The 27,435-nt window shown below is 32.1% G+C and overlaps 14 protein-coding genes across 14 annotated transcripts; 6 read left to right on the top strand and 8 right to left on the bottom strand.

Moving 5' to 3' along the window:
• Nucleotides 1-271: 271 nt before the first annotated feature.
• Nucleotides 272-934, bottom strand: GO595_002398 (Ankyrin repeat domain protein; the record flags this gene model as incomplete). The annotated part of the gene is made up of 1 exon (XM_067915304.1): nt 272-934. The coding sequence occupies one exon, from the start codon at nt 932-934 to the stop codon at nt 272-274; it is 663 nt and encodes a 220-aa protein (XP_067777335.1).
• A 405-nt stretch (nt 935-1,339) lies between these two features.
• On the bottom strand, nt 1,340-1,993 carry GO595_002397 (WD repeat domain phosphoinositide-interacting protein 3; the record flags this gene model as incomplete). Its single annotated transcript, XM_067915303.1, has 1 exon — nt 1,340-1,993. One exon carries the CDS (start codon nt 1,991-1,993, stop codon nt 1,340-1,342), a length of 654 nt encoding a protein of 217 aa, XP_067777334.1.
• An 867-nt stretch (nt 1,994-2,860) lies between these two features.
• On the bottom strand, nt 2,861-4,306 carry GO595_002396 (rab escort protein; the record flags this gene model as incomplete). Its single annotated transcript, XM_067915302.1, has 1 exon — nt 2,861-4,306. One exon carries the CDS (start codon nt 4,304-4,306, stop codon nt 2,861-2,863), a length of 1,446 nt encoding a protein of 481 aa, XP_067777333.1.
• A 238-nt stretch (nt 4,307-4,544) lies between these two features.
• GO595_002395 (CAMK family protein kinase) lies at nt 4,545-5,674 on the bottom strand (the record flags this gene model as incomplete). The annotated part of the gene is made up of 2 exons (XM_067915299.1): nt 4,545-5,477; nt 5,540-5,674. 2 exons carry the CDS (start codon nt 5,672-5,674, stop codon nt 4,545-4,547), a joined length of 1,068 nt encoding a protein of 355 aa, XP_067777332.1.
• A 1,783-nt stretch (nt 5,675-7,457) lies between these two features.
• Nucleotides 7,458-8,711, top strand: GO595_002394 (Amidinotransferase family protein; the record flags this gene model as incomplete). The annotated part of the gene is made up of 1 exon (XM_067915298.1): nt 7,458-8,711. One exon carries the CDS (start codon nt 7,458-7,460, stop codon nt 8,709-8,711), a length of 1,254 nt encoding a protein of 417 aa, XP_067777331.1.
• A 214-nt stretch (nt 8,712-8,925) lies between these two features.
• GO595_002393 (uncharacterized protein) lies at nt 8,926-9,402 on the top strand (the record flags this gene model as incomplete). Its single annotated transcript, XM_067915297.1, has 1 exon — nt 8,926-9,402. One exon carries the CDS (start codon nt 8,926-8,928, stop codon nt 9,400-9,402), a length of 477 nt encoding a protein of 158 aa, XP_067777330.1.
• A 600-nt stretch (nt 9,403-10,002) lies between these two features.
• On the bottom strand, nt 10,003-10,377 carry GO595_002392 (ribosomal protein L34e; the record flags this gene model as incomplete). Its single annotated transcript, XM_067915296.1, has 1 exon — nt 10,003-10,377. One exon carries the CDS (start codon nt 10,375-10,377, stop codon nt 10,003-10,005), a length of 375 nt encoding a protein of 124 aa, XP_067777329.1.
• Nucleotides 10,378-10,902: 525 nt separating this feature from the next.
• GO595_002391 (putative protein BRICK1-B) lies at nt 10,903-11,118 on the top strand (the record flags this gene model as incomplete). Its single annotated transcript, XM_067915295.1, has 1 exon — nt 10,903-11,118. The coding sequence occupies one exon, from the start codon at nt 10,903-10,905 to the stop codon at nt 11,116-11,118; it is 216 nt and encodes a 71-aa protein (XP_067777328.1).
• Nucleotides 11,119-11,576: 458 nt separating this feature from the next.
• On the bottom strand, nt 11,577-12,842 carry GO595_002390 (uncharacterized protein; the record flags this gene model as incomplete). Its single annotated transcript, XM_067915294.1, has 1 exon — nt 11,577-12,842. The coding sequence occupies one exon, from the start codon at nt 12,840-12,842 to the stop codon at nt 11,577-11,579; it is 1,266 nt and encodes a 421-aa protein (XP_067777327.1).
• A 221-nt stretch (nt 12,843-13,063) lies between these two features.
• Nucleotides 13,064-13,714, bottom strand: GO595_002389 (uncharacterized protein; the record flags this gene model as incomplete). The annotated part of the gene is made up of 1 exon (XM_067915293.1): nt 13,064-13,714. The coding sequence occupies one exon, from the start codon at nt 13,712-13,714 to the stop codon at nt 13,064-13,066; it is 651 nt and encodes a 216-aa protein (XP_067777326.1).
• Nucleotides 13,715-14,792: 1,078 nt separating this feature from the next.
• Nucleotides 14,793-15,212, top strand: GO595_002388 (uncharacterized protein; the record flags this gene model as incomplete). The annotated part of the gene is made up of 1 exon (XM_067915292.1): nt 14,793-15,212. The coding sequence occupies one exon, from the start codon at nt 14,793-14,795 to the stop codon at nt 15,210-15,212; it is 420 nt and encodes a 139-aa protein (XP_067777325.1).
• Nucleotides 15,213-18,057: 2,845 nt separating this feature from the next.
• GO595_002387 (cathepsin B-like) lies at nt 18,058-18,789 on the bottom strand (the record flags this gene model as incomplete). Its single annotated transcript, XM_067915291.1, has 1 exon — nt 18,058-18,789. One exon carries the CDS (start codon nt 18,787-18,789, stop codon nt 18,058-18,060), a length of 732 nt encoding a protein of 243 aa, XP_067777324.1.
• Nucleotides 18,790-20,118: 1,329 nt separating this feature from the next.
• Nucleotides 20,119-21,414, top strand: GO595_002386 (major facilitator superfamily transporter; the record flags this gene model as incomplete). Its single annotated transcript, XM_067915290.1, has 1 exon — nt 20,119-21,414. The coding sequence occupies one exon, from the start codon at nt 20,119-20,121 to the stop codon at nt 21,412-21,414; it is 1,296 nt and encodes a 431-aa protein (XP_067777323.1).
• Nucleotides 21,415-21,486: 72 nt separating this feature from the next.
• GO595_002385 (uncharacterized protein) lies at nt 21,487-23,400 on the top strand (the record flags this gene model as incomplete). The annotated part of the gene is made up of 1 exon (XM_067915288.1): nt 21,487-23,400. One exon carries the CDS (start codon nt 21,487-21,489, stop codon nt 23,398-23,400), a length of 1,914 nt encoding a protein of 637 aa, XP_067777322.1.
• Nucleotides 23,401-27,435: the final 4,035 nt, after the last annotated feature.

The raw sequence follows: 27,435 nt of genomic DNA, 5'->3' as shown, positions 1-27,435 counted from the left end.
TGTTCAAAAATTTCAAAAAAATTCCAAAAAAATCAAATGGATATTTCCACTAAGAATATTTCGATTAACACTTTCATTACCTAAAAGTACAGAAATTACTTTAGATTGACCATGTTCAGCAGCATAATGAAGTGGTGACATACCAAAGTTGTCCAACTTGTTGAAATCAAATCCTTGAATTGTAGATAGAAACTCAATCTCGTCTTCAAACCCGCTAATAGCAGCAACGTGTGCGAGGCTTCGAAATATGTTAAATAAACGCCACTAAATATTAGAAAAAAACAGTTTCACTATTAATTATTGCTGATTGATTCCTTGATGCAAAGAAACGAAGTGCTTCGATTTGTCCTTTTTCAACAGCTACTTCAAGTGGAGAACGATTGAGTGCATCAGTTGTCCACTCTGCATTGTTTTGAATAAGATATTCAATAATATCAATATGTCCATTTGCACATGCAAGATGTAATGGAGTCATACCGAATTTGTCACGAGCATTAGGATTGCAACCTTTGGTTTCAATAAGAAAACGAAGGCAATCTAAATGATCAAATTCAGCAGCATAATGTGCTGGCGTTCTACCGCGCCAATCCATTGCCTGGAAATTGATCGTTTCGAGGAGTTCATGGCTAAGCATTTTGATACGGCCACAACGAGCTGCCATATGAGCTGGTCCACAAAGCCATGAATCAGTTCCTGTAAGCTTAGAACCTCCTTGAACTAAGTGCTTGAAGCTATTCATTGCGTTATAAAAAATGGCAACATTTAAAATTGGACATTGATATTGAATTTCTTCTGGTAAATCTGTTGTTGTTGGTTCGAATTTAAAATTGTATTCTTCATCACTAACAGCAAATTCTTTGATGAACTTAACTTTGTCATTGATAAGTGTGTCGCGAAGGAATTGAGTGATATTTGCAGATGGTTCTTCAAACATAAATCTGATTTAGCATTGAAAAAGTTGGTTTTAACGGTTAAATTTAACCTACATGACGATGGGAATTAACGGATCCGTTCGGGGTGGTCCAAATAAGATCAGCTTGTGCAAATGTTTTTGCTTTTCTTATCATTAGTTTTCACGATAAATGAAGAAGTAACGCCATCACAATCACCACAACCATCTGCAACACCTCTTCCAACCAAAACTTTTGTAACTCTACTATTTTCATGTTTTGGTGTATCAATTGCAGTAATGTTTGTAATTGGAGCAATCGCATTAGTAATATTAAATAAGAAGGATGCCAATTTAAACAATGTTGAATACGACGAAATTCCAACAAAAGAAAATGAATAAATATATTATCATTTTTATAGAAAACAAACATTTTTTATATAAACATGTTTAAAACATTCCCACTAGAGAGTCATTTTTTTCAATTGTAACTGTTTTGTTTGCTTCGTTAAATTTAATCTGTTTCAAGTCACCATTTTTAAAAGCAACATATATCATATTTCTAGACATGAATTCCATTGCAACTATTGTTTCGCCTGGAAACTCTATTTTCATTTCTGCTCTAGTTGCAGTGTTTTGATCAACTGCCGATAGCGACGATAGCTCGAAAATGTGAACTGTTCCCTTTGCTGATGCGACTGCAAGGAATTCCGACTCATACGAGAATGCAATACACATTATAGCAGCAGGGAGTTTGCCACGTCGGAACTTTGCAATCAATTGTTCTGATTTTACATCAAATAATTGAATTAGCGTTCCAGACTCAGAAGCTGTTGCTATAAGTGAGCCATTGGAATTGAACTTAATGACAGATAGTGGATGAGAGTGAGCAGGAATAGTTATGTCGAAGTATTCTGTTGGGTTATTTTGGATGATTCGAAGCATTCCTGGTTCGCGACCTGTCATGGCAACCATATAATATTCTTTGTATTTAATAAAATCGCATGGTGCATATTTGTTTGGTGCTGTACGATATTGACAGAAAATCATGGGCGGCTTGAATGTGTATACTCTTACTTCTGTTTCAGAGGAAAATGCAAACATATTCTGTAGCATGAATATGTTTTGAATAGGTTTAGCGCATTGTATTAACATAACTGGTCTTCCAATTGCATTATCAAAAATACATAAAACATCATTTGTAATATGATTTTGCTGTGAAGTTGATGCTATTATGATTTCGGTGTTTTCTAATGTGACTGCATTGTTATAATCCCTTCCTTCGATTAACCTACTAATTCGTTTTTTCAATGGGTTGAGGCCAAAAACAGCAAATCCATTGGGAAGTGAAACGCATATAGACTTTGCGCCTTCGGTAAATTTGATTGTATTTAATGAGATTTGCTGGTAAAACATAACTTAGACGATAGATTCGAACGAAGCCGCTTAATTACAGCAGCCCACCCAAATTATAAAATGAACGTTAAAAATTTCGTTCCTCGTGCATAATATTCATCATTTTATTATAATACTATGTTTTTTTGTTTGTATATATAAATTGAGGTCACTTTGGAGTATTTTTTATATAAAATGAAGTTATCACTCAAGATCCAATAATAAGAAAAAATTTACATTATTTTTCTCATAATATTCTCAGTATTTTTGGCACGCATTCATAAAAAATAAGTGATTAGATATTATTTTCTATATTACTTTTTTTCTACAATTCATTTACCAATTATTCGTACATAAAATGGGATTTATAAATTCGAATTAAGGAATATCTATCATTTTAACAATAAATCTTTGGGTTGGTTAAAACATTCTATTTGTGGTAAAGACATTATTCTATATTCCATTAACATATGACAACGCTAAATAACTTTGCTATGTACTGTTATAAAAACATCTTCATAAATATTAAATAAACTCGATCAATATCAAATACAAAACCCATTTTTTATTCCTAATTTACTCCTCTTTCTTTTCCTCTTCATTTTCTTCTTTTTCCTCTTTCTTCTCCTCCTTTGTTTCCTCTTTCTTCTCCTCCTTTGCGGGCTCTTCCTCGTCAATGAACACCTCCACCTCAGTCGGCTTCGGGTAGAACGGTATTGTCGGGTCGATCCTTTTCATTATTTCCTTTGCCTGGCTCAGGAAGTAGTTCGTGCCGAACACCAGCTCGTCCAAACTGGGGCTTGGCACAACGTATATTCCATTTCCGTCGACTTCAGCCACAGGCTCAGTCAGCACAAACGAAGTTCTGAGTACTATTGAGTCCTCAGGCAACTCTTTCAAGAGCTCATCGACAATATTTCGTATTTCGCACATTGCGGAAACGTGTATTATGTATTGACCTTTTTCACAATATTTCATCGATGAATCGAACTGATGAATATACACCGGCTTTTCATTACCCATTACATTCGGTGGGATAACAGCTACTGAATGATATTGTTCAAACATTGGCGATGTTAATAATAACACTTCACGATATGCTATAAGCTTAGTTTTACCTGTGGATGGTAAATATATTGGAGAAGTAATAAGAATTGATGTTGTGATTTTGCCAATTTCATTAACTTCAAGTTCAATGCTATCGTTAACGGCTTTAACGGTCTCCGGGTAGTGGTGAAGTACATAAATTCCCCCGTAAACTGCAGTATGGCGTGCAAAAAGTTGCGGTAACTCGCTGGAGCCATACGCAGAACCTAAGAGAGAACTTGCGCCGTAGATGCCAAAGGATTTGCAAAAGTATCGGATCCTTGGAACAGCTTCTTTTGTAAGAAGTGGTTTTGGTGCTAATGCAATAAAATATTCAAACGCACCATTTAGATCTTCGTTAAAGCCCAGATCAGTAAGGAGATCTTTAAATGGCTTGTCATTGAATTCTTCGACTTTACGTTGGATCTCTTCGGTATCTGTAAGATGTCCAAACTCGGCTTCAGGGAAGAAATAGGAGATAAACTTCATAACGGCACGCTTTTGACGCATCGGAATGGATTTGTCTTGGAAAATAGATGACTTAGAACAAGGAATTGAATGAAACGAATCTTTGGTTCGATAATAAAGACCATCGATAAGATAAAGATAAACGCACTCAAAGTTTTTGGTATCAATAAGAACTTGAATGAGGTCATCATGTGAATACATTGTCATTGGCATCAAATCAAAAGCATAAGCAGCATTTCGAATTGGAGTGCCAAGTTTCTCTTCGCATTTGTTAACAATGATTTCACCATTTTCAGTGACCCAATTAATAAAATCATTTAATCCTTTGCTGATACGGCAACCTCCATAATCGTATTTATCAAAATGAACAAGGTGCTTCCCTGCTTGGCACAAAGCTCCTGAAACTAATGTTTCAGTTAAGCCTGTTCCACAAACAACTACATCATAATTTCCTTTCAGCCCTTCCATTTACTCTAAAACCGCTTTTAACTTTTTCTGCGGTAATTTGTTCACATCACATTTCTCAACATGAAAAGTTGCCCATTCCTTTGGGGAAACAAGAAACAATTATAATTCTAATATTTTTTTTTAATAACAAAGAATTGATCTTAAAATTTGAATTTGGGAAAGTTAATTTTCAAATTAAGACATTGTATTGATTTTACGAATAGTTTTTTCATACACTAAATAAAAACAAACAAACAGTTTAATAAATGTTACATTGGCTTTTCTTCGAGAAGTTATCCGAAAAATCATTTGAAAACGAGTTTGCTTCATTCAACTGCTTATCCTCGTTCACAATTCCGTCACTCAACAGTGAGTTAACTTCCCTAAAGAACGCATTAAAATAGTCCGGAGTTCCTTTTGCCATTTCAATTTTCAAATTTATCTTATGTTCATCTTCTTCATCATACGTAGCTATAAATGTGATGAAGAGGTTCTGTTTTGCATTACGTGCAATGATACAACGATCACTTGGATGATACCATTGAAATGAATTATCTCTAAGAAACCATTGAAGCTTAGTCATAAGCTCATAATTATCGATACCAATGTTAGGTATAACCTCCTCTTGTATAAACAAAGGAGAATTGGTGGAATCTTGTATTAAATCTGGAATAGCAAATGGTGAGCCGTATGATGCCTGTTGTTCAAGCTCTGGGTGAAACATGAAAAAAGGAGTTTCGTCAATCGGTGAGACAAAAGGATGTACATTTTCATCATCCAAATTTGAAGAATCCCATGGAAGGTTTTCAGGGTCAAAAGGTTGGGTCATCATATGGAAAAAAACTTTAGCCATATTTGTAGTGTTTTCTTCTAATAAAGAAACCAAGTCTTCAAATCCAATTCGTTTAATAACTTTTAAAGCAACTTGATTTTCGGGAAGAATTTGAATAGGGTCATCAAGCTTTGGCAAAGGCAATGGAGTCGGAAGTGTATACCCTTCAGGAAGGCCTATCCTAAAAGCAGGATGATTTTTGATCTGGTTTAATGTGATGCGCTTATCGGCGTCGACCGTTAATAACCGTTTAATTAAATTTTGAATTGTATCGTCCAAATCAATTGGCATAACATATTTGCCCGATTTAATACGCTTAATTGTAACTCTAATTGATGGGTCATTGAAAGGAAGGCTCCCCTGTGTGTTAGATTTTAATTATATGACCTGTTTTGAAAACAAACAGGTCATGACGAAAATACTGTAAGCATTGCATATAAAATAACACCACTACTCCATACATCAGCAGCACGACCATCATATGGTTTGCCGTTGATGACTTCTGGAGCTGCATAATGTGGTGATCCGCACGAAGTATTAACAACGTTTTCAGGCATCCAACGTGCAAAACCAAAGTCCGCAATTAGGATGTGATGTGTTGAATCAATGAGAATGTTTTCTGGTTTGAGATCACGATGACAAATCCCATGATGATGTAAATACTCTAGCCCAAAAATTATTTGTCTAAAATAATTGAATGCCTGTGGTATTGAAAGATTATATATGGAGTCAAATAGTGATCCATTTGATGCATATTCTTGAATTAAATATATCTTTTTATCAGTTTCTTCAACACAGATGAGATGTAATATGTTGGGGTGATTGAGAATACGCATTATTGATATTTCGCGACGTAATTTTGGAAGAAGTACAGCTTTATCAGAAAAAATTGTTGACTTTTTTATTATTTTTATTGCAACTTTTTGCTCTGTATATACATTTTGTCCAAGCTTTACTTTGCTCGTGGTCCCTGACCCAAGCGTTTCATTAAGAATATAATCCCCAACTCTCTTCATCAAAATTCAAAAATTTTTACATTCAGCGGTTCGATTACGGTTATGAACGTTTTCTTTATGAAAAAATCACACAAATATCTGCCAAAAAGAGATAAAGATTTCTGTCAGACAAACATTGTTAATTTATTGACACCTTATTATCATCATAATCTCAATGCGAAAAAATTTTATATTTAATGTGTGTATGAGATACAAGTCTACAAACAAAGATATAAATTGGTGATAGTTTATAAGAATTAAGATCGTTTAAAAAATGATTAATCTTAAAAAATGTATTTTTATTCGATTTTGCAAAATCTTTAAACATAATAGGTTAAATATCACCTTCAATAACTTGGATGTATTTTGTTGGAACTGAGTCAGTCAACCACACATTATTTTCTGAAAGAAAGAATATAAAACCATCTTCTGTCATTGTCTTAGAATCTATTCTTAGCACAGCAATTTTTCCATGTCTAGCACCAACTTTTCTAGCTGTTTCAATATCAGATGAAAGATGAACATATTCTCGACTCATTTTTCTCAAACCTTCGTTCATTATTGACTTTAAAAATCTTGTTGCTGTTCCGTGGTAAAGTATTTCAGGAGGTATTTTTGGTTCTAATTCCAAATCAACATGAAACGAATGACCTTGACTTGCTCTTATTTTTGTATGGTCCTCATTAAATTTGTACCTCTTTTTATCATCTTCTTGTACGATTTTTTCAAGTATTTCTTTTGTAAATTTTATTTGATTATTTTGTGATTTAAGAATTAATTCATTAACATCAACCCATCCATGATTATCAACAGAAAGACCAAGTATTTGTGGTTGATGGCGTAGTAGTTTTGCAAGAAAAACGCTATGTGACTTCAACATAAATGTGAAGTCATTAAAATTTGGTTCTTGTCATAACGGTTTGTTCCGTTTGTGGTTGAAAAAGAGGTTCCAAAATTCTGAGTAATTGAAATTGAATGATACAAATAAATTTATCAAATCATTGTAAAACTATCAAATTTTGGCAAAAAGATATTCTTTAGCACAGATTGTCTGCAAAGATAAAATTATGTATTTCAATGCAAAATCTAATTACACACATAAAAATTTACTCTATTTTATTTTTAATAAAAACTTTCGACGTGAAAGTTTAAAATGTTTGTGATTAATATGATCTTATTATTGAAAAATTAATAAGAATTACTGTTTTTTATGGTTTTGAATGAGTTTACTTTCCTCTTCCATTTAAATTTTTCTCTTAATAAAAAACAAAACACTTGTTTATAATGTAAATTGTTTTATTGATCATTTCCGTTTAGGGTGCCCTGAAATCATCGATTTACATTTATGTTGTCGTCTTTGAGGAAATTCAGGTGTTTTTCAGAAACTCCTCTCGTTAAGAAAGTAAGCAGTCTTGTTCAGGTCTCTGAGTTTGATCGCCCAACAGATATTATAACTCATTGCCCTTCAATTGAAACAGGTTTCCCATTCCATCTTGATGCTTTTCTTTATGAACATCCACCTGATCTCAACAAAGCCACTCAATGTCATGATAACTTTAGGAAGCTTATGAATCAGATATGTGGTGCAAAAGTATGGACAGTTCGTGAAATTTTATCTCAAGTTCCATTATCTAAACTTCGGCAATTTCTTGTCGATTTCTCAACAATCAACTTCCGTATTTCTCCTGGTAGTCAACCTCAAGAGCTTAAGCACAAAGAGCAACGTTCTTACATTGAGTATTCATTATCAAATCTCTCTGCAAACGATCTCATTGATCTTATCCTACTTCACCCTTCAATCACAATTGATGTTGATAAGCCGACTGGTCACTTTACATATCAAAATATCCCATTATCTCCACTTGCAAATTTAACATTTACTCGAGATCAACAAATCACAACAGCCAAAGGCGTTGTCATTGGTAGGTTTGGTGCCTTCCAGCGCGCACCTGAGAACGATCTTATGGCGTATGTTTGGCCACAAATTGGTGTGAATCCTGTTGGACGCATTTCTAATCCAGGTCGTCTTGAAGGAGGTGATTTTATAATTCTTGGGAAGCATACATCCATGATGGGCATTGGCCTTCGTTCCAACATGGAAGCAGCCAATCAATTAATGCGCGAAGATCTATTAGGAACTGATCGTTTTATTGTTGTTGAAGATAAGGTTGATTGCGACCAACAACGTATGCACCTCGATACATTCTTCAACGTCCTGGACGACAAGCTATGCGTTTGCGTGGACGCAATCGCTGACGACGACCCTAAGTACATTCGAATTGCGCACGAATTTGTCAAAACCGAAAACGGTTACATTGAAAAGAAAACGGCTCCTTTTGGAAAGTGGCTGAAGGACGAAAAGTTCACAGTCGTAAAGGCAACATTTAAACAACAAGAAGACTACTTCATTAACTTGCTTCACCTCGGGAGAGATAAGTATGGAAAGAATTTGGTATTGGCAATTAACAAAGATGTGGAAAAGGCAGTGAATGAAGTTGGATTCAATGGAAAGGTCACTTACTTGGACTTCTCCCCAATAACATCAATGTACGGTGGGGTGCATTGCGCTTCTCAAGTATTAAGGCAACATCAGAAATAAAAAAGTAATTTATTGATTTTTAGTATATTCGATGTCTGACAAGAATTGGAGTCGATTAATTGGAAGGAAAGTGTTGTTTGAATTGTTCATTCCTTCGAATCGAAAAATTTTTGTTGTATAAATGTAATGCTTTCAAAAAGTTGATTTCTATTGTTACTTTTGGCGGTTCTGAAAAAAACGTTTTAACGGTTAAATAATTAGCGGGTCTACTGGAATGGAAAAGGCACAAGATGAAAATTGTGCTTTAGATAGAATTAACAGACTGTTCAAAATGAATGCTTCTAGTTTAGATGTAGCTGTTGACAAACTTGATGAATGGGTAAATAAGAAAAACGATGGAATCGACGATTTAAATTATAAACTTTTTTATTTCGATTCTATGCAAGAACTTTCAAAAGACATCAGCCTTGAGGAAGAAGAGGAAGATGTTTCAGATGAATTCAATGATAATCAAAATACAGATATCAATACACAAAAACAAAATGATGAGCCACCAGCTTGGAAAACAACTAACCCTACACCACAGTTGCATTCAAACATTGAGTTACAGACAATCCCATTAATCATTCCTGATGTCCCTGATGTTCCAATTGGAAGTCCCAAACAAAGGAAGTCATCATATCCACATTACATCCTAGTGATATCTTTATGCGTTTTTGTTTTTTTGTTTAACAATTATAATCTATTTTAATTATTGTTCACAAAATTTATTCACTTTATTCACCATAATATTAGATGAAAAGCTTATGCCAATCATATTTCACCCCAAAATATATTTCCATTTTTTTTTTTTTGAAATAGTCATACCAAAATTTCTGCTTCACATTCTTACAAATTTATACCTTACTAAAACTATTTCTTATACAAACAGTTTTAGGGTTTCCAATCGAGGTTAAAAATTGATTTTTATCAATTCTTGTTGACTGATCATTTCTTTTGATTGTTTAGCATAAAGAAAAACAATTAAAGTGAATAAAAATAAATTTCAGATAATTATATTGAATTAATTATTTTTTTTTTGTTGTTTCATTAACTATTTAGCGCATTATGCTTCATTGAGTGAACCAAAAAATCGTTTGATTTACTCAAAAACTTAAAATTCATTTATAAATAAACAAACAAATCTAAAAAGACATGAAATTATTAATGTTTAAAAATAATTTTTAAATTGCTTTGAAGAATTGATTATTTTTTGTGTGAAGAATCATTTGTTATTAAACTTAGAAACCAAATGATTTGAAAAATATGATCTAAAAATATTGATGAAAAATTGATAAGAATACCAATGTATTTACTTGCCACCTTTCTTGCCTTTATTTTCAGCAGCGGCCTTCTTTTCAGCAGCGGCTTTCCTTTCAGCTGCGGCTCTAGCTTCTTCTTCCATAAAGGCATTGATAATCCTTTCTTTAACAACAGATGCACAGTAAACACCACCATATGGGCGAGAAACTGTGCGCTTGTGCTTTGGTAATCTGGTAAGCTTCTTTGTTGGTAAGTGTTTGATACCTGGAAGTGGTTTTCCTGTTTCACCACAGATCATTCCCTTCACCCTCTTTTTAATGTAGTGAGCAACAAGCCTATTTCCTGGAGTACGAACCGGAACAACACGGTTGCGAAGTGTGTGGTATGGATTGCTACGACGAAGTGTGTATCTGTTATCACCCATCTTCAAAAGGCCATACAAAACCGCTGCTTAGATGGAGGCCGTTAAATGAAAGTGCATGTTAATAATTCCTTATTTACTTATTTAAAACCTTTTTTAGGATAAATACTTGCATCTATAAAGATTAATAAAAATCATAAAGCTACAAAATAAAAATTTGGTTAATTGATTAATCAATTGATTAAAGTAAAAATAGTAAAATCGGGCAAAGTGGTAAAATCAATTGAATAGTAAAGAAGAAAAAAAAAGTTAAATTTAGATTTTTAAAGATGTTCGTTCGAATGTCAGATTTAACATGGATTATCCATCATTTTAAAATGATTTCGTTATCCAAAATAAAAAACCAAATGTATTAGTTGAAAAAGAAAATTTAAAAAAGTTTATATGAATTTATATCTATTTACTGGCTCAAATAAAGACTGTATCCTGCGCACTTTTCTGATTTGTAAACTTTATAAAAGTATCTTTTCTTTGTAAACTTGCGAAAAAGTTACAAAGAATTAAGTCCTTGAAAATCATATTTGACAAATGTCTGAAGCAATCAGAGCAGCAGTCGAAAAAGACTTCCAAAATCGTGAATTTGCACAAAACATTTCCCTTGGTATGATGAGAGTAGTTCGTTTCTTAAATACATTCCATTCAAATGTCCGTGGACGTCTTGCAGATTTGAACCAGAAACTTACACAGCTTGAACGAAGATTGGTGTTCATTGAAAACCAACTTAAGTGCTGCACAGGACAATAAATATCAAAGTAAAAAACGATACTATAATTTTCATTGTATTAAAAACTTTTCTCCACATAAGATAAACTTCTTAACCAATCAATTACAATTGATTAATCCAAGATTTAGCTGTCGTCTTTTATTAAGATTAAGAAATGAGTTTAAATTTAATCATTTCAAGAAAATGAAAAGTTTCTCTAAGCTGTATTGATATTTACTAGAGAAATAGTTTAATAGAAAAATGTTGAAACTTCTTAAATGAGTTATAAGAAAAAGAACGAGTTTTTATCATTTCATTTAAATGCGTTTTGATCGTTTGTTGATTTATACAAAAAGTGAACTGATGTTATCGTCAATATGAACAATTTATTTGGAGAATATTCTCATGAAACGGAGGCATAGATTCAAAACACATGTAAAACAATTGGATAATCATTTTCATTTACATTTATTACAATTAAGCATCATTAATAAATATTTTATTTATGATTTGCAAGAAATTGTGCAACTGTTTGATGCATTTCCTCATCAAATTCACTTTCAAACTGTTGTGCAAATCCAACAAAGCATTGCATTAGTTCCTGTCGGACTGGTTTTTGCATGCAACAATTCAAGCATATTTTGAATGCCGAAATTTGTGAATTCTGATTCTGAAACAGTTGGAATATCTTTGCTTGCCCTTCTTCAGTTGAGAAGTATTCGTGGTGAATGCAAAGAATTGCTTCAATGCAATCATCCAATTCTCTGTCGTCACTTTTGCCAATTTCAGATAATAATTGGTCGATGAAATTCACCGGTAATGTGATGTTTGAGCTAGAAATGATACGGAAAATAGCATCTGCACGCTCAATTGTCAGTTCTGGTTGAGCAAAAATAGCTGTAATAATCTGAGCTTTGGATTGTTGATCAAGTGAATTTGATATATCTGCAAGAAGAACAGCTGTAAAAGGAATTTGAATTTCACTGAGTGATCGTGCATATATTTGAGGAATAACTGGTTGGAATTTGTCTATGTATTGAAGATATGCATCATGTAATACTTGGATAACTGTGGGCGTTAGAGGATCATTAAGAAAGATAGTCAGAAGTAAATTAAGATATTGATCAATAGATTGTGGATCAACTTGAATAAGAATATTTAATGCAAGTGATCGAATATCCGGTGAAAATTGTCCATCTATGAATGGCTTGATGCAATTAAAATCAAAGTTAACGCCTTGGATTTGTGATAATGTGGAAAGAAGTTCAAGTGCTGGTTTGGCAGTATCTTCACTATCTTGAAGCCATTGCCCAACAGCTGCGAGAAGTTGGTCTCCATTAGATAGTAAAGCGTATGCAAATTTATCGAAATTTTCTGCACTTTGTTGGAGAAAATCAATCACTTCTGGATTTTTTTGTATTGATAAAAGATATTGGAAAGGAATTCTTTCAATAAGTGCATCAAATTGTTGTGGAGCAATTGCACTAAGCCTTCTAGCAGCAGTACAAATTACACCAATAATTTTTTGATTCTCAGTGCACATTTGTGATATAACCAATGGAAATACCCCTTGATCTAGGAGAGCTTGCAATTCGGGTGTTAGTCCATTATTTGTACAATTGATTAAAGATTCAAAACCAATCGTTCGACTGATTGTTGAAAGGCTATGAATTTGTGGAATAACCATCTCGGGACTAGAAGGCATAAAACCTATTTGGATCTCTTCTGGCTCCTTTCCATTTTGCTCTCCTTCGATTTCTTCCATTGATTTTTGGTCATCCTTTTCTGTGAATAACCGTAACGGTTAAATTAAAAACGTGAACAAAAAGGAAAAAACAAAAAATATGAAATTCTTGATTATTTTATTGAGGAACACAAGCAAAAACGCAATGCATTTTTAGTCTATAATAGCTATAAAATTTAAAAAATCAAAAAAACTTCGAAATATGAAAATTGGATTTATTTGAAGTGCTTGAAATTGCAAACTTAAACAATCTGGGAAAGCACAATAATGATCAAGATAAATAAAATAATCGAGATAATCATAGACGAGATCTTGCGTTGAGTTGTTACAGGAGAAGACCTTGATGAAAGTGGAGTTGGGGTTCGAGTGGAGTAGCTACTTGACCTTGAGGAATAAGATGGGAACGGATCAATTGGAAGGCCATCACTTGTTAATTGATGCGACTGGTATCTGTTGGTTATAGGGCGTTGATATGCACTTCCGTTCGCTGTGCTTGGACTAAAGCCACGTTGTTGTGGCATTTCATTTTGAAATCTTTGTTGATTAAATTGTGATTCAAAGGGATGAGGTTCCACAAACCTCTGCTGATTATACTGTGGTTCGAAAGGTTGAGGCTGCTCAAATCTTTGTTGATTATACTGTGGTTCAAAAGGTTGAGATCCACCTAATCTGCTTGATATATATGTTTGACTGTTTCCTCTGTTACCTTGTGAACCTGATTGAAAATTATTAATAGTGCTGTAGTTGCTTTTATTTGGTCGAATTTTTTTTAGTGCATTAATGTAATCTCTTTTGGTCTTTCCATGTGGATGTAAACGATTCTGTTGACATGCAAACTTCAACGCTTGTATTGAATTTGCCTCAAGATTGTCCCAATTTATGTCTTGTTCCATTTATGCAAAAATGCACTTTTTAACGTATTCATGTTTCAATAGTTTACAATACATGAGGAGAAAAGAATAAATGAAACCTCAAAAAATCAAATCAACTGCACGAAGATCAATGCTTCTTCGCCATCAATTAGCAGAAGAGGTGAGAAAAATGGAGGGGTCATCAACACCTTTTGCAGTTTCTCTATCATCTGTATCAGATGATTTTGAAAATGAACTTGATCATCTTGTGAAACAAACGCCCAACCAACCTGTTGCAATTCAGCCACTCAGGAGGATTGAAAAATCAGAATTTAATCAAATTTATCGAGAAAGAAATCGACTCAGATACAAATATAAAGTACCATTTTTTTACACAGCTTTTAAGATAACTCAATCACCAATTGTTTCTTATTTTATCACAGTTTTATTGTTTATCAATGTATTTACATCAGTTTACCTTTGCTCAGCTAACGAAGAAGAACACAGACTTCTTTTTCAAATTTTTAGAAACTATGAATTTGTTGCAACAGCGTTTTATTTTGTTGAGATTACATTAAAAATTCTTGCACATCGCCGAAACTTTTGGACAAATGTTTGGAATGTTTTTGATTTCATTTTATTTGTAATATCGATATGTCCACCTGGGTTTGTTATTTTAGTTTGTACCCAATTGAATTTTGATATTATGCATCTTGGTGAAAAAATTAAGATAATTTATATTCTTAATGCATCTCGTATATTTCGTCTTGTTCCTAGAATTTCGTCACTTCAAAAAATAACAGAAGCTCTTGCATCTGCAGCCAAATCCATGTTATTTGTTTCCATCTTAATAGTTCTTATTATGTGTATTTTTGCAATAATAGGGCAATGGTTATTTTATGAATATACAATTAGCGATAACGAGGATTACGAATACAGATACAAATTTCGATCATTTGGGAAATCGATGGTAACCGTTTTCCAATTGATGACTTTTGACAGTTGGCTCTCAATTTTCAGTGAAGTTTCGGCGGTTGTCGGGAAGCCGTTAACTCTGATCTTTTTCCTTTCTTGGTTATGGGTCGGTGCTTTTGTTTTTGCGAATATATTTGTTGGTGTAATGGTTGACCAATTTAAGGACAATGCTGAAAATGCAAAACAACAACAAGAAAATGAAGAAATTGCGAAACTAGCTATTAAAACGCAAGGAAAATATGATAAATTTGGTGGCGAAAGACATAAGTTTAATGCACAGATGCAACTTTTAGGTCGCGAAATTTCTCAAAAGGTTACACAAATTTATTCTCATTTTGAGCAATTTGAAAATGATGATAAAACAGTTGGAAATAATGAAAGTAGTAAGCATGAGCTACAACGCTTGCTCAAGCATATGGGCCAAGACTTTGAAACAGAATGGACCAACGAAGATCTTTGCAATTATCTCAACTCTTTGAGATTGATATGTGATGAACTCATAGAAATGGAGCACTTGGAAAAGGAAACATCAAAAGCGATTCAATCATACCTTGAACCCAAGTGAAGATTTTAATCATTTTTTGTTTTGTTTGATTTTTAAACTAAATTTTAACATTTATGTGTATACTAATAAATTTTTTATTAAACAATGTTAAACTTCAAATAAGAGATAAGATTTATATGATATCAAGGTTGACTTTTTATTGATGAATTTAGCAAATTTGCTCTAAAGTTTGCTAAATATTTTTCTTTTTTCATACGATAATCATCTATACGTTTCTTTCTTTTCTCTTTTTTGTTTTCCTCTTTTTCTTTACTTAGTTTTTTGAATAATCATATTATGGAATACTCTTACCGATTCAACTTTAATTTTGTTTTGTTTTTCTTGTAATTCTGTTAATGTATCTGATATTTGATTTTTACCTAAAATAGGCGTTTTGACTTGGCCAATCTTAAGATAATTTTCTGGAATTTTGAGTTTTCCTATACTTTTGATTTCAGTTTTTTTAGGAATTTCTTTTACATTTGTCAGAAAATCAGTATTAACCTTTTTGATATTAGTTGTTATTTTCTTAAATTCAGGCAAAATATCTTCTCTAGAACACTTATTAAAAAGCCAATAATAAGTTGTACAAAAATGCATTATCATCAGTGGATTTACTTAGTGGGACAAGATCATCTTTAATTTTATTTAGGTCATCTTCTGTGAATCCAAAGGATTCTTTATGAGCTAATATAAATTTTCCATACTTTAGATAAGAATCTCTAACAATGAAAAATATCTTACCTCTAGGTTTTAGTTTCTGTAAGTCATCTTTGAATTTTCCACCTGATAGTAAATTCAAGACAAAAATAAGATTATCAAACGATTTAATATCCTCTTTTTCATTCGGCTTTATTTTTTCTGTTTCTTTAAATTTAATAATTTGTTTTTTGAATGCTTGGTTCTAAATCACGTTTAGAGAAGACATTGAAGAATTTCGGTTCATAAAAAAAACAATGAAGTAATTATTGGCAAAAATTAATGTTGATGTATTTTAACCGAAAATAAATTTATTTTTCCAGTGTTTTCAATGTAACGATAAGTAAAGTTGGCTAATTTTTTTAAAAAATGCCTAATTTTAGTTCATTTTGGTTGATGAGCGAAACAGTACCAGAAAATATCTACAATGAGAATGAATTTATTTATCTCTTTCAAGAACCAGAAAATGAAGACGGAAGTTTTGATTTTAATAAGCAACTTTTGAAATATTATAATAATGATGAAAATGTTAATACTATTCATCTTGATGAAGACAAAATTTATCAAACAGTTGAAAGAATATTAAATAGCAATAATATAAAAAACATGCAAAGAGCCTTTTTAGTATTACTTGGGTTATCGAAACATATGCAAAAACATGCATATAATATCGTTGGTGATTTCTTAACATATGATAAATTTAGTCAAACAAGTGATTATGTTGAAGCAACTGAATTTGATATACCAAGAATTTTCACTGGTGAATTTTATCAACAACTTGAAAAATCACGAATTTTAATGGCATCAGCAATTCATATTTTTCATCATTTCTTTGAAGCATATAAATTCAAGCATGGTGAGACATTTCGCGTTCCATATTATCTTATATTAGCGAACGAAAATCTTGAACATCAATTAGAATATAAAGATGCATGTCCTATTCCAGAAGTGGTTTTTGAACAATATAAAGAAAACAACACCACACAAACTATAGAACAAGAATATAAACTTATGATTCCTTTCATAACAAAAAAGAAAGAATATGACGCACAAGAAATTCCAAATATAACCAAAGAAGCCATAATACGAATTGGTGATCAAGAATTAAATGATATTAAGAAATTACAGACACATATTGATGAAGGAGAACAAATTAGTCTTAAACTTACACGCGAAGTAAATCTCGAATTTGCACCAATTTCAATGGATTTAATTTGGTTTTTCATTGCACAAACAAATTGTATGAAATGTATCTCCAACAGTAAAAACATTTATTGGTTTAATACAGACATAGAAAAGAATGATGATAATGCTAAAAACTTAGAAATCCTTGGACTTTTAATATCAGCATACATTACGAATAAGACGCAAACATCAATACATTTCCCACTTGTTTTTTATAAGAAGCTTTTAAGCAAAGCAATTTCATTCCATGACTTAAAAGAAGTATATCCAAATCAGCATCATGATGCTAAAGATTTATATCAGGATTGCATTGAATCCCCCAGACTACAATCAATTTGATATTATTGATGATAATGGTAATGTTGTAAATTTATCAAATGAACAATATGACTTTTTGAAACCTGATGATACCGAATTTTTAAACATAAATCCTGATAATAGAGATGAATACATTAGAAGAGTTGTTGATTATTTTTATAATTTTAAAATTCAATGGCATTTTCACCACTTATTAAAAGGTTTTAATACAAATAAAATTCGGATTATGTTAAGTATAATTTTAGATTACAAGAATATGATATGCTTTTAAGTAAGTCATTACAGAACAAATGCCCATTAGGTTTTTAGAACATGTCCAAAATATGGAGAAAATTTATTACAAAGATGATGGTTGTAACAATGTTGTTTGTAACATTTGTAAGACAAAATTCTTTTTCTATAATGGAGGATTTAATGGTATCCCAGGCAAACAATTTGAAAATCCACCAGATTATGAAAGATTCGTATTGCATAAAAAAGTGCCTCAAAAAAAAAAAAGGTTGGATGAATTTTATGAAAAATATCCATATCTTAAGCAAAATCAAGAGGCCTATGATGAATTTTATGCTCAATTCCCAGATTTAAAACAAGAGTAAGTAAATTTCTTTTCATTAATACAATTATTTGATTTAGTATAATAAAGAAAATTATTTAATGAGATATATTAGTTTGAATTCTCATATTCTTCTGTTGCCATATTATATGGAATGGCGCCAACAGCATTGGATTCAATACCAGAATCATTCGCTCCCATTCTAATAAGCATAATTCCAGAAATTTTGTCCTTTGAGTTGCAGCCGTTAACTTCATTGTAACGGTCGCCAAATACTTCTGTGCAAGAAGCGCCGAAATCACGGCCAAGATGCGGAATTACATACCACCACCCACTAGGAGTGTTGTCGGTTGAATTTTGTTGTCCCCAACCAATTATTGTTACATCAAGTGATCCAATAATTGATTCATTTTCATTCGATGAGTAAATACCTCCACTATATGTAAAGAATGAAGGCCTAATGGTAATGGTAGAGGTTACAGGTCCGACATTGTAGATATGACTTTGAATAATTTTAGGATCATATAGGAAGTAAATTGGACAATTATCACTCATTTCACCAGGATTACAACTTCCCATTAAAACACTTTTGCGCTGGCAGTTATGCCATCCAGGATAACAATCTGTTTCGGAATCACAATAAGATCGATTGCCTTTTGGAAGACGAAGTGGGGTTGTCGGTTGTGGCCAATGGGTTTGAAGAGGTACTTTTTTGAAGAGAGGCTCATAAGAGTTAAGAGGTGGACGACCCATTGATGGATTAAAAAATGGATCACAATCCAAAAGAAATTGAACTGAGAGTAAATATTGTTGGTTCCAATGAATTGATAATGCTAGTGACATTGCTGATGTGACTGATGTTGCCCATGAAGCTAAATAAACTTTGTTATCGAAAACTTGATAATAATATTTGTTGATTGCCGAATTACTATAGTATGAACAAAATTTGCTTTTGCTCGTAGTACAATTATAAACTCCCCAGCCAGCAAAAAACCTCGGTAAATTTGGTACAAAAATATTTTCATTTGATGAGATATTTTTGCTTATAGGATTAATAATTTTCTGGCTAACTGGTGTAAGTATGTTCATTAATTCTTTATTCGTCATTTGTGTAAACTGAGGATATAGTTTGGATTTATATGTAGAATGTGGATCGTTATTAATTCTATTGACTAGGTCCTGTGTTGTTATAGAGACATCATCATTACTTGTAACAAGTGTAACTGAAAAAAGGAAAAAAAACAACCTTCTAAAAGCTTTGTAAAAAATTATTTAAGAAAACACGTTAAGGACAATTGAATAATTTACAAATCAGGGCACCCGAATGATGAAAGCTTCCTCTCGGCAAGCATCTCAAAATAAAACTGCTTTTCGAACAGCACTTCGTGGTGATGATCCAACTAAATTACAAGAAGCAATTTCTCAGTTAAAAACCACTCAAAATTTGAATGTTAATGATTTAGTTTATTTTAAACTAACTTAATGAAGCACTTATTTCATGCTGCAAGTCAGGCAAATATAACTTTATCAAAGTACTTGTAGATTCAGGTGCTGAAATTAATTATGGTGAATTTGTTTACTTTGAAATTTTAGAACGCCCTTACAATGGTCGCTCATGCTTGGCAAAGAAAAATGTGTTGAAGCTCTTGTTCAATCAGGTGTTGATATTAATTATGGTAATCCACCACCCATCACAATTGCTGCATCTTTTGGACGAGTTGATTCTATAAAACTATTCTTAAGTCATGGTGTCAATCTTTCCGCTGTGGTTTTTAACATATTTTTGATGTTTTTTGACTTTTTTCACTGATGTTTTTTATTCTTTTATCATGTTTTCTTTTTGCTTTTAGAACAGCTCTTGATCTTGCAGAAGACATGAATAGGACCGAAGTTATTACAATTCTTAAAGAAGCAGGTTGTAAAAATGGATCAAGAGCAATTCATGCACATCATAAATAAAACGAAATGTATTCATATAGATAAAAACGATGAATAAGCTATTTTTTTTTAATGTTTTAAAATGAACAAGTAAATATGAGTAAAAGAATCTTTTGTTCATGATTGTGTCAAATTTTTAACATGTTCTGTTAAATATAATTATCGTTGCTCAAATGGCCAACGTTCAAAATATTCTTGATAATGGATGCAAAATCCACGATTAGAAAAATTTTAATGGTAGTTGTTGGAAGCCTTGTATATGCGATTGGCTATTATCATAGAAATTGTACAGGCGTTCTTAACAAACAGATTGCAAAATCTCTTAATGTTACAGAATCCAAACTTGGTGTAATGTCCACCATGTACTTTTGGAGCTATGCACTTGTTCAACCATTTGTAGGTTCTCTTTCTGATTTGTATGATACATCATACATTATTTCTTCCTCTCTTGTTTCCAACGCCATTTTTACTTTTGTTTCTGGCATATCGCGCAATTTTTATTTAACGTGTGTAGCCAGATTTTTTGTAGGTCTTGGTTGTGGGTGCATGTATGTTCCTGTATGTCGATCATTTGCTCAATGGTTTTCACCAAAACTGTTTCCATATGCACAAAGTACTATAATTGCGTGTGGAGGTCTTGGAGCTCTTTTAGCACAAGGTCCATTAGGAAGTTCAGTTAATGATTCCAATTGGCCTAATGCATTTTATATTGGTTCAGGTATTTCTTTATTTTTATCCATTTTTGCCTTTATTTTTCTTAAAGGATCACCCGATCCATCAAAGTACAAAATCACATTTAAAGAAGCGATGCATAAACTTCTCAATAACGTCAAAAAGTCGGCGACGTTTAGAGATTTTTGGTTGTTAGCGATATGGAAATTTTTAACACCTTCAACATATTCTAATGTATCATCAACATGGGGAAAATCATATTTACAAAACGGACTTAAATATGATCAAAAGAAATCCTCATATTACATATCAATTACTTCAATAGCATGGACTGTTGGTGCACCATTTTTAGCATTAATTTCAAATTGGATTAAAAATAGGAAAATTTGTTTAATTGTTTGTACATTCATTGCTACTGGTTCAACAATTTTCTTTTCGGTTCTAAATTATACTCCAAAAGATGCAGTGATAATTGCGATGTTATTTGTTTTCGCTTTAAGTTCAGGCGCATCATTAACTGTTGCGGCAATTACCTTCAAAGAAATGCTATCTAAGGAATTAGTGGGCACATTAATGGGATGTGGAAACCTTTTTTTGATGTTAGGCACTTCAATAGAAGGAAGTATCACTTCTTATGTTGTTTCTTTATATGAAAATACGAAAGATAAAACAATTCCAATAATCGCTTATCAATATGGTTTGTGGATGTTATCGGCGATTTCTTGCGGATTATCTTTGTTTTGTTTGTTCCCAATTAAAGACCCTTACTACAAGGCTTTAAATGAAGATGATGATAAATTGAAAAAGCAAATAGAATCGATGGAAACACCAATGCTTCAATCTGAAAATAAAGTATAAAAAATAATAAAAAAAAAATTTAGTAAAATTTGGGGTGCCCCTGTCGGATTTGTCCGTTTAATTTTTTTTAATATGTATTCGGAAGAAGAATTTGACGACAATTACGATGATCAAAATAACTTTAATTATGCAGATGAAACGTTAGTTGAAGATGCTCAATCATTTTCTTATGATGATATCGATCAAGAAGATAATAGACATCAACAAATTATTCAAACACCAAAAAGTAAAGGTAATGATTTTGAAGAAACAAACAAAGAAAATGAAAATACTGAAATAGGTATTGAAGAAATTGGTGTAAATTCTGATGATGAATCTAGTTCTGATTCTTCTTCTGCATCGATCATTATATCTACCAAAAACTCTGCATTACGACAAAGAGACGATGAATCTGATAAATCTGCATCTCCAATTACAACGAATAATGATTTCACAACTCCTAAAAAAGGTCCTCTTCAAGCAGTCAAAACTCCTGAACTTATAGCCGATTGGGATAAAAGTAGTTATTCTATGTTTAATGCTGAAGAAGATGAAGCTAATATTATTGATGATGACGAATCTCAACTTCTTGATACTCAACCCACTGATCTAGAATCTTTATGGGAAGAACTTGGTCTTTCACAAACCGAGATTGAAGCCGAAGAACAAAAATTAGCAGATCGAATTGAACGAGTTAAACGTGATGCAATTAAAGAAGCTATTGACACCAAAAATCATCTTATTTCTCAAATCGAAGAAATTAAAACCACGCATATCAAACAACTTGCAGCTTTAGGGAACAATGAATCATTAATTAACGAAGTAAAATCAAAAGGAAACGAGGGAACGTTAATTGAACGATACACAGAAGTGAAGTCACTTTTCGACGGGTTCAAACCGACTTTCGAAGAACGAGAAGAAGAGTTTTTAGTACTTAAAGAGAATATAGATGAATTGTTTGATAAGATTGGATATGAAGAAGAAGACCGAGGAGAATTTAATGAAATTGGTGAAACAGATTTGACAAAAGAACGACTTCAAAGATTTGAATCACGAATTGAAGAACTTAAAGCCGAAGTTAAGTCACGCGAAAACATATTATCACAGTACAAAACCGATATTCAAGATGTCATGAAACAAATAGAATCTAAAGTCTCACCAAAGATCCAAGAAATCTTCGACAACAATGACGTATCACACAAAAGCTTTGAGATTCTCCAAGAGTATCTTGAAGACGTCACATCTATTCGTGAATCTCGAATCAAGAAATTATATGAACTTGCCGTTGAAATCACGCACGAATGGGAATTACTCCGAACGCCCAAAGAAGAACGTAACAAATTCCTGGAAAAGAAGAAACTTTTGACGGAAGAAAGCATCAGTGAATGTGAGAAAGAAATTGTACGTCTTCGTTCATTACGTAATGAGAAATTACCTGAACTAATCAATGATCTTCAAAACGAGCTTATCTATATCTATGAGACTTTTCATTATCCCGAAACAGAAATCCAAAAGAAGATCGACGAAGTATTTTCGTTAGTCACAAATCCGAATGATAACATCCAAATCTTCAATGTCTTTGAGAAGGCTGTCTATGACAATCGAAAGTTATTACAGATCTCACAGCCTTTGATAGATTTAGCGAAACAACGGAATGACATCATCACGGAGTATGAAAATTGCATCAAAGAAGAAGAACAGAAAATGAAATCGATGAAAAACAAAAACGAAAAAGTACAAAATGATCCGAAGACAGAGAAAATCAAAAGAAGATACAAATGCGTGTTGCCGAGGATAGAAAAGAAATTGTTAATATCTGCAATGGAATATAAGAAGAAAATGAACGAAGACTTCGTCTACGACGGAATGAAAGTAGTCGATATGCTGAAGCACGTGAAGCTGTCGCAGGCAGAAGTGATGAAGACAAAGGGAGAAATAAGAAGGAAAACGCAAACAGGGAACAAGCTGCTGCAGCCGGAGAAGACGCGAAGGAAAAGCCACAGCTGAGGTAATATTTTTAATAAAGTAAATGTGAACGATTTCGATTAATACTGTGAAAGCAAAATTGGAAACATAAACAATGAAATTATTTTAAGGTGTAAAGTATTTTCACAATTTGACTGTAATAATCGATTTTGTGTACACAGAATATATAAAAATTGTATTTCCTATAATTATATTGAGAATTTGGAAGAACAGAAAAGAAGCCAATGAAGTTTCTGGTAAATAAACAATGATTACTACAAATTCAAATTAATTTATTGTGGGTTTTGAACACCTGCAGATATATAGTTTCAAAATTTTTATTGAGGAAATTATCGATTAATTTAAACTATTTATATAGAATAATATTCACGACGCAATAATTGTCACTGCAGCAACACTATATATAACTCTATATTTTGTATATATAAAGGCTATAGATTGTTGATAAAAAAGTCGCATGCTTGGATTTGATTTTTGTTATGTCATTTTTTGTAAATTGAGATTTCGACATATAGATTTTTGAATAAACCTTCATCACTTTTTGTAAATATATTTTTGTTTTTTTAAAAAAAAATAATTTTATCTTTTTAATTATTAAATTATTTTCTTATTTTCTATTATCATATGAAATAATAATGTATTTTCTTAATAAATTATGAAAATTATCAATAAAATCTGATTATTCGAGTTAGAAAAGTTAAAATAAAAAAATAATTAAATTCGTTTTTATTGACAAATTCAAATTCCCCTGAAATTTTATAATCAGGATTATCAATGAACCCATACTTGTCCATTTTTTCTCTCAAAAATTCTTCGTCAATTAATGCTCGTTCGGGATCTGTGGAGAAATCAATATTAAAACCGGCGATTTCAAATGCCAACGATTGTTTTCTGAAATCGTTGCTATTTCAATTGACTTCAATGCCTCTGCAATTCGATCTATAATTGTTCCTTTATTATATTTTGGTGTAACTCTCAGCATCTCTTTTTTGAAGACACCGAACGTAACAAGATCTAACAGTTGAAAGATGTGTGATGAATGTGGAGGTATAGTAATTAGTCTAATATTATTTTCTGCAAGCTTTTGAAGCAATTTGTCAGCAAGGTGTGTTGTGAAATTGTCACAAAATATAACTGCAGGCTCATTTTCATATAATTCATTTTTTCTGATTTCCTTAACGTACTTCAGTATAACTTGATCAATGTATTTAGAAAATAAACTGCCATTGACATAAGATTTTGGTTGATATTCAAGAATAAGATTCTCACCATCTCTTATACCAGTACCCTGAGGTTCTTTGTAAATTGTCTGTCTGTGGGTGATTAACATCGGTGTCAATGTGTCACCTGCCATAGAAATTGCACATATAATACTAATTCGAGTACTATCCTACGACCGTGGGAAATATGAATACTACCTTTTGCCAAATTTTATTTTTGTTCAAAACACATTGAGAAAATTGTAAATTATTCAAAATGAAATTGAATTATAATATTTCTTCAGAAAAAAAATTGAAAGCCAATTTTCGAATGCATATTACACCTTATTCAAATTCTCCACTATGATTGAATTAAGTTCACACCTTTCGGATACTACCCATTCAAATTTCCCACGGTTGTAGGACAGTACCCTCATACGTTTTCCTGACCTTCCAACAGGATATTCGGATATTCTTAAGAGTAATCGGGGCAATTACTCTTTTATTTTTTTTATCTGACCACTTTCGGAAACCCACCTCATCGATATTAAAAATTAATTCAGTTGGAATTTTTTCAACATACTTTTTTTAATTATCAATGAGAGCTTCTCCATCTTGTTTGATTAGAAAAATTCATCCTTTCTAATGTGGGTATGCAGTTGTCATCCAAATCATATCACTGTGTCGTTTTATAAAATGATTGTGCCATGATGGACAAACATCGATGTTGAAATTATTTGAAATATGATCATTCATATCTTTGAATGTCATGGGTTTGTGGACTTCACATCTTAATTGTAAATATAAAACTAGTTCTTCTTATTGGTCTTGTGTTAAATAAGATGGGTGACCTGGTTTATTTTGTACTTTTTTATATATCTTCCGATTTAAATTACCCCTGTCAATATTTAATGATTTGACTAATGAACTAATTGTAATATCCATTGTGTCGGAATCTTCAATAATTCGATAGATTTTCACTGCCTGGTTAATGAATTATCGATAATTTTTCTAAATTTTTTTCAGAAAATTCTCGTAAAATTGCTCGAAAATCTGTTTCTGATAAATACTCTGATAGGGCCTGATATAGTTTCATTTTGATCATTCCGAATAATGGTCTTCCGTTTGTACTTTTTTTTTTTTGTGATATAAAATGAACCTAAACGGTCCTCAACTTACTTTTAACGGTCAAAAAAAGTGATGTAGGTTCATTCAAATGTGTAGGTTTATTTAATAATCTGAATAAGTAATTTTCCAAAGATCTGTCTTGCTAAAATTTTATTACGGAAAAACATCGAAAAATGGAAGCTCTGAACTAAAAATAAAAATATGACTATTTGTGTCACTTTTGCCGTTTAATCGGCGACATGATTCGAACTAGTTTGAATTGAGTGTTCAAAATTGACAACTTTCCTCAAAAAATTGAATAGATAATTCAGACATCATGTAAAACAAAATCGGCGTCAATAATTCCTCAAAGAACCTCATGTTTTTTTCATTTCTTACACCAAATTTTTTTCCTTCTTTTCTTCTTTTGGTTTTCTTTTTACTTTTTTTTTCTTTTTGTTCTTTCCTGTTTATTCCTATTTATTTATTATTAATTTTATATCGAATGATTAATGAATAAGCGGATTTACTTCGTGAATCTAATATTCATTGAATCATTTATATCGTAAATTCGAAATTGATTGAATCAATTCACTTTTTCTTCAAATGAATTAAATGCTTTTCTCGTTCAGATTAGCTCAGGTAGATCAGGACATTTAAAATTCTTGCCTTCATGAATGCACGGAAAACGCACTTCAATAATTTATGAATAATAGAATTACTACCCACAATTACAATTCACTTTTTTTTATGTATAACTCAATTATGCAAAAAGTTTATTATACTTTCCTTCCGAAAATCTTCCATGATTTGATTCTTGTCTTGTTAAATGCACAACCCTAAATTTCCTACAATTCGCGAATTCTATCGGCAAACCGATAGAAATTTAGAATTTTCTCATATATTTTGCGATGAACAAATAATTAGTGACTAATCTCCATGCGCTTCGAAAGCAAATCGGTAATATATCTTATGGACAAATTTGGAAAGAATTTTTTTCGAAATTATATTATCTGATATCAGATTTGCACAACATATTGTTTTAAACACAATCATTAATGAAAATAAAATCAAAAATGTTTATTGAAGTTGAATTTAATATATTGACCAAGTTTCACTTATTACATCAGGGCTAATGTGTTCTCAAGCACATATTAAAGTCTGAATTGCGTAAATCATACCAATTCTTTCACCAGGATTTTCATGAATATAACTTAAATGCTTTCGCCATTTGTTTGATTTTTCCTGTCTTGTGCAATGGATCATCATCAATGTATGATTGCCAATCTGTGTTCGTTCGACCAAATTAGTCGGTTTTTTAGCTATAAAATGGAAGCCTGGTACCTGCAAATGTAATTGAGGCCATTACAGAGATAATAGTTTTTTCGGAATCATGAACATTGATAATTACAGCATCTGATCCAACATCTTCCAATGTTATCATGGATAAGGCAGAATATGCCATGATGTTTCATCACCATTGATGATTTGATCAGCAGGTTTTGTTTGTATCAAGTTTCTTACGGTTTCCATCCACTCATCAATTTCATTTTCATTAGTCTTGTACCTTCTTCTGTACCTCTGCTGCTCAGTTTATTACGTTTTTAAAAATCAGATAGAAATTTTGGGATAAACATCACATCTGGGATTTCTTCATCTTGAATGTGTTTTGGGGTACATTGTTCAGCATCGTCTATACCAGTCTAATACATTATATAAGAACCTCAGCAATTTTATGCCAATGTTTCTA

Source organism: Histomonas meleagridis, assembly GCF_020186115.1.
Source record: "Histomonas meleagridis strain 2922-C6/04-10x chromosome Unknown contig_18, whole genome shotgun sequence".
Lineage (NCBI taxonomy): Eukaryota > Parabasalia > Tritrichomonadida > Dientamoebidae > Histomonas > Histomonas meleagridis.
The sequence above is the reverse complement of the archived record's forward strand: the minus strand, read 5'-3'. Positions and strand labels throughout refer to the sequence as shown.